Source organism: Priapulus caudatus, unplaced genomic scaffold, assembly GCF_000485595.1.
Source record: "Priapulus caudatus unplaced genomic scaffold, Priapulus_caudatus-5.0.1 Scaffold477, whole genome shotgun sequence".
In the NCBI taxonomy this organism is placed as follows: Eukaryota; Metazoa; Priapulida; class Priapulimorpha; order Priapulimorphida; family Priapulidae; genus Priapulus; species Priapulus caudatus.
Genome location: NW_014577538.1, coordinates 179,088 through 185,721, shown reverse-complemented (window position 1 = coordinate 185,721; position 6,634 = coordinate 179,088). Strand labels below are relative to the sequence as shown.

At 40.3% G+C, this 6,634-nt stretch overlaps 1 protein-coding gene across 1 annotated transcript in view; it reads left to right on the top strand.

Annotated features, from left to right (window-relative positions):
* The window catches only part of LOC106810832 (BRO1 domain-containing protein BROX-like), an 18,747-nt gene extending 12,580 nt beyond the window's left edge, over positions 1-6,167 (top strand). Inside the window, exons 9-10 of the mRNA XM_014814290.1 lie at positions 5,082-5,247; positions 5,526-6,167. Of these exons, the coding sequence (XP_014669776.1) occupies positions 5,082-5,247; positions 5,526-5,633 (274 nt within the window). The 3' untranslated portion in view covers positions 5,634-6,167. The remainder of the gene's footprint in view (positions 1-5,081; positions 5,248-5,525) is intronic.
* Positions 6,168-6,634: the final 467 nt, after the last annotated feature.

Sequence of the window (6,634 nt, the reverse complement as noted above, 5' to 3'; positions counted from 1 at the left end):
CAACAGAGTAACTGATTGCCATGGCTGGCCCAAGAAACCAAGCAGCTAGTACGTGCATCTTGAGCAGTCCTTCGCATCAAAGATGCAATGTGACAATGTGCTACCATGGCTACAGTTACTGAATGAGAATCACTTGCAAAAGTGCGTACAGAAACGTACAGTTAGACTTCTCCACAACCGCATCCTTGGATTTGACGTCTGTGACCATTGTGTTCGATCGGCTATGATAACGTGTCATCCATCAACACGACAGAACGCGAGGGTGGGTTCTTCCATGTTGTTACCTACTTATCAGATCCAGGAGAGCAGAAAGTACTAAACTACAGAAAGTTTCTCAAGGGATTCTCGGGAAACAAGCCAAGCCTTGCGAATATACATCTCACAGTATATCTTGGAGAATGCAGGAGAATATGTTCCAACGACAAACTCCATTATCTTGGCAGGTAGGATTTAGCTGAGGAAGCTCTTGTGAAGGTGGTTGCTCCATCTGGGAGCGTCATCTGTTGAATCACTTTACAGTAACCAGGCAGGAGGCGATACACGTATGTTCCTGCATGCCTGTGCACTATCAAAGAACCATGATAGGATCATGATCCGCTGTGACGACACAGGATGTCTTGGTCTGCTGGTTTTACTATGTCAGCAGAGGACAACTGGCTGACTATGTGTACATGCATGCTGGTCATTCAGGGAAAGGAAAGATACATTTCCTGTTCATACAATTGCGAATGAACTTGGCCCAACAATTATGCGAGTGCAGGCTCGAATTAAGCGGCGAGAAGGGCAAGGCAATTTTTTTTTAGGGCACGTGAGACAATCGCCTTGAATTTTCTCTAAAATGGAAAGGCACAGAGGCAAATTTAAAAGGCCACCACAGGCAACTTTCAAAATTTGAGAAGGGCACCAAGGCACTTTTGTAAAATAAAGGAAAAACTCATAACAAATTAGTACATCAACATCGTCTTGCTTTTAATGTACAAAACAATATGCCCCCATGTAAGCTTACACCGTAAACACCGGACCCTTGCTACCTCCCTCTGCTAATGGAAGTACAGTAACAATAAATTTTATATTCCGCCGCTATCAGGAGTGAATTATATCCGATGCTTATTGTTCCCTCCTGCGGACTATCTCGTTTTAAGCTCATCATTGCAACTACAGCACGGCACGCGCACGCTGTTATGTTGATTCGACTAAAAAACGAAACTAGGGCAGTAGATTAAAGGGCACCGACGGCAATTACACAAAAGGCAAGGCAGGTGACTTGCCGGCTCGTCGAGTTGGATTTTCAGGGCAGTACCGCAATTGATAGGGGCACGACGCAATGCCGTCGGTGCGGTCGGTTAATTCGAGCCTGTGCGAGTGTTCCCTGCCTGCTCATGCCCTCACAGGATTGCGACACAACATGTTCAATAAACAGGATAGGAAAGAAACGCGCGTACTCAAAACTGGTGAAACATGCGGACAGTCTGACAAACCTCCAGTCATCCATGAAGACGACATAAAGGAGAGCATCACGATAGGCGTAGCTACACACACTCCTCTACGGCAGAAGGAAATGGACACACTTGATGAGTTGCGGTACATCATGGCTACAACGACAGACAAGTCTGCATCCATGCTTCCTCCAACAGAAGACGCCTTCCAACAAACATGTCCTGCGCGCAAAGTACCAAACACGGATTTGGTGGCAGGAGTCACATCCCCCAACCAAGAGTTGATCGAACCGGTTGGCCATGGTTGGTCCGCTTGTGATGATGGAGCATAACACAGACGATGTTCACTCAAGCCATCAGCTCCAGTTGAAGTTCGAGACCTGACACATCTCTATTGCACAGACAAAGACTGCTTGAGTGCGAGGAAGTGTCCTTGTCTCCTTGCGCGAGTAGAGTGCATCGACGGCTTGTTCATGTACTGACTTGTGAAAACGGAACACCATACCAGAAGAAGGAAGTGGCACATAGATTTGTGTTGAAAAAGGCTATTGACGTCATGGCCACAGTGTTATGTAAACATTTAGCCATTGTTGTAAACAAGGTTCATTGCACCATGTTGTAACCCAGCCTTCACCATGCTTCAACTGATTTTTATATCAATGATACACCCAGACTGATGGATAGGCCTTCAGACAGGTAGACCTATAATATGTTGTTTTACCATGTATTGGTGCAGTATGCATGGAAACGTTCTTTATTATGGTCAAAATTATCAAAATTGCCAGATCTTTTGGTATATTTTTGGCCTTAACCCCCTTAACAGCATAGAACTGCCTAAAATGCATTGCTTCATCATATTTCAATAAAAACATTGCATATAACCATCCTTCTAACATCTGCACGGCGGCTGATTTTATAATAAATATGCAAGTAAACTGAAAAAGTAGTTTTAAGGTCTGTCCGCAAACAAGGGTTAATGTACCGATGTTGTACCCGTTTACCATGCTTCAACTGTTTTTATATCAATGATACACCCAGACTGATGGATAGGCAGCGCTTCAGTCAGGTAGACCTATGATACTGTTGTACCATGTATTGGGTGGCAGTATGCATGAAACGCTTCTTTATTATGGTCAAAATTATCAAAAATTGACAGATTTTTTGGTATATTTTTGGGCCCTTAACCCCCTTAACAACATAGAACTGCCCAAAAATGCATTGCTTCATCTATATTTCAATCAAAACATTGATAAACCATCAGTTCTAAACATCTGCACGCCTGATTTTATAAAATATGCAAGTAAACGGAAAAAAGTAGTTTTCAGGTCTGTTGCAAACAAGGGGTTAATGTACCATGTTGTACCCGTTTACCATGCTGAAAACTAATTTTTTTATTAATAGCACATCTAGGCCATGAATAGAGTCAGATCTGACACAGTGATTAACATGTATGGTGAAATAGTGCAAGAAAAATATACATTTTTTGGTCGTAATCGCCAAAAAAATGCCAAATTTGGGGTATAATTTTGGCCCCTTAACCCCTTTAGCAGCATAAAACTGCCTCAAATACATTTGCTACATATCTATTTCAATGAAATACAATGATATAACCATCAATTATAAAATATAATGGGGTTGATTTTCATAAAATAAGCAAGTAAGCTGAAAATGACATTTTTCAGATTTTACCATAAAAAAGGTTAATTCGGCACATGTGTGGCCAATAAGGTTGCTGCAACTACAACATGGCTTTTCATAAACTAGGGATCCAGACGGTTAAAATGAGACCATTCCCAGCTTGTTATACCTCCGGTAGGGGTGCACTTAATTTTTCGGGTCTCGGCCGCTGCACTATTAGGGCCATAACAGGGTAGAGAGAAGCAGTTGCCCCCCCCCCACCCCACCAAAGTAGATACTTTAGGTAGTCAATAGCCAATAACGAACTGCCCACCGTCAACTGATCAGAATATCAAACATGCGTGGCTTTGCCCTTCCACCCCAAAGGCAAAATGAGTTGACTAGGTCCTTGTACATGATAAATCAAGAATATAATTCGCTGGCAACTGTGTAAATTGGAACGTGCTGCCCCCTATTGGCGTCGATGATCACTTGCTTGACTCGGAATCAATAGTTTTACAATAGTGCATTTACCAAATAGCTTCTTTCGTAAAGTCCTAGATTATTTCCTCATGTAATATGCTACCCTGTTGCCAATGTTTCTGACATATATAGTTCATGTTGGGTATAAGACAATTTTTCTATTTGAAAGGTGTAGTGAAATAGTAAGACGTTTTAGTTACCAAACACGCAACTTACTTTCAAAAGAACACACCTTTTAAGTTTGTACAAACCATTAGCACATCAATTAATAATTCAGTGAACATTTGGCATGTTTAAATACTAAGCAAAGATGAAAAACGTTGTTTATCAAAAAAACAGTCAATTGTTTATTTTCTTTGTGTTGGGTTGTGTTGGTTTGTTTTTAGTTTTTCACTGAAAGCAGTGGCCTGGCAACGAATCAGTGTTGTTGAGCGTGCACAGCCATAATGCAAAAGTGACTTGTTGTATTCATTGTTCATTATATATGTCAGACGGTTTATTGCATTTTGAAAAAAAGACAGCAGGGCATGAAATTAGCCAAACTGTGAACAGGCCTATCCAAAATTTTAAACAGGCCTTTAGACAAATTGAACAGGCCCTTACAAGTTTGAACAGGTCCGTAATTTTGTTCAATTCATTCCATTATTAATAAAATTGTTAGCTTTGTGTTTATTAGGCATACTCATAGTATTTATTTGCACAGTTTGTAAGACAGACAGTACACCAGATGGATTAAGATTACAGCAATGGCATTGTCCAGTGCAATGGTCTTAGTGAAGTAAAAACTAGTCAGGAAATTGGTAAATATTGTTGATATAAAGGCAAGATAGGACAAATTTTGAATAGGCCAAGTGGACTGATTATATGGGGGGTTGAACCAGCGGTTTAGGGGGTTGAACTAGTGGTCGCTGGCAAAATAGCGCTAATTTCACGACCTGGACAGTCTTTGATTCATGTACTGTACGTTTCATATTGTGCTGGTAATTAATTAGTTTGCCAGCTATCGCAGCTAAATGATACACTGACGGCTTTTCTTGAATTTAATATCTTGCTAATCTGCAGATCAAAAAAATCTTGATGCAAGAGTAAAGGTTGTGCGCACATGCAGTTGATTAAGTGGACGAAATATAATTAAAAACGTTCCTCCCTAGGCTTGATGAAAGCCTTAGCAGACTCCAACGAGTAGCAAATGCTATAACCATCGCATTGTTTCTTCTGAAACGAAGATTAATTATACATGAAAAAGCTTGTAGGCCACTCTAATCAGCAGTGTTGAAACCGCCACAACTGTAACGTGAATGTCATTCTTGCATAGGGATAAATGCGTTGGAAACCCACATGTGAAAAGAGTGCATTAAGCCATTACTGTAGACGGTTTGTAGTAGCCTAGCCGCTAACGTTATGATGAAGTGATTGAAAAGGTCACGATAGGAGTTATGAACAACGCAGAGAAGCAGCTGTTGAAAACTTGTACGCAAAATGTAGCCAGCGTTCCGCATACCATAGCGTGTCACACCGAGATTATATGGGTCCTTGCATGCACAGTTATCACCAAAATGTACCCGAGGAACCCCCAGAGCTGGAGCTGAAGGCCACGTATGGTCTAGCGAAACCAGAAGAGTTTTCCCTGTCCAAGATATCATCTGAGTGGACGCCCGCCGTGTACTCTGCGTTTGACTTGTCGCGAGGGATGAAGGAAGATGCAAAAAAGGTAAGCATAGCCCCGATAATGTCGTCTTCATAATCAAAGGTATATTTACCTCTAAAAGTAGCCAGGAGCACGTTAGTACGAGTTACATGGAGTACTGCGTTTCACTGACAGCGTGTGAGAAACGCGCTGCATACATACTACAGTATTAGATGTTGTCTTTGACACCGATGTTTTTTTCTTTTCTTTTTTTGCTGTGTGGAACATAGTGTTTAACACTACAACCCAACCTTGTATATTTTAATAATTCATCTTCTCTTGATGTTGTCTTTTGTGTATAGAGCGCAGGTGGTGGACAGACTACAGAGAAGCTGCCTGAAATGCAGGAAAAATCCTCGGGGCATAGTGGAAACGACCAGAATAACACTAGTGGATGCATTCTTTCCTAGGTTTATCCTTAAATGATAAACGGGTAATGATTAACCCCAGTACAATTAAAGCGCCTTTTACAATTAGTGTGTGTAACCATTTAATTTAAAAGCTTTGCATTATCGAAAAATTCAAAGGCGACTGTGCTGACATCTTTTAGCTGTATTGGTAATGTATACCGATATGGTATAGGTGATGTCAATATATATAGTGTCATTCGTCCTTATAATGTAACACGTGGTATGCATACCCAACCAGGTTTCTAATGATTTGTAGTGGAATTTTGCAGGCCACATGCTGTTGTTAGTTCTTGTTGATTTTTTTTAAGTGAAATGTGTTACTTATAAATAAGAATGGTCAAATATGTAGATGAAAAAAATCTGTGATTATTCTCACACGTTATGGGTCGTTCTAGTATTTTCAGTCGGAAGCTTTCTCTGACAATGTCAATCAAAGAAAGGCTAGTTTTAATCATGGTGGTCGAATGGCTGGTACCATAGTAAACATCCTATAATTTATCATACAATAAATCATATGCGAAAAAATTACTTGCAGATTCTTGTTCAGTACTTATCGGTTTTATATGTTTATTTTTACTCCTTTTACAAGATATGTCAGCAATATTAGTAAAGTTTACAAATTGTGTCTTAGCAACGGAAAATTACACGAAGTCAAAATACTCTTAGCCAATGTGATCAAAAATAGTATTCCAATTCCAATTATCCTGAAAAGGTATATGATGATAAAAATAATATTACATTTTGAATAAATTACTACGACAACAAATCAAACTAGAAAGGCACTCGGGGAGTGCGAATCCTCCGCATACGCGATCACTACACCTGTGATATTTTGTAGGCTGAGGTTGCTACTTGTAATGGATGACATTGACCGTGATATTTAACACAGGTCATCAGAAGCTTTTAATGCGTGTATAATAGTAATGCGTCTTGTAATAGAAGAGTGTGTGTCAAATGGTATCGGGAACAAACATTAATTAGTGAGAGCGAGCGAGAGAGAG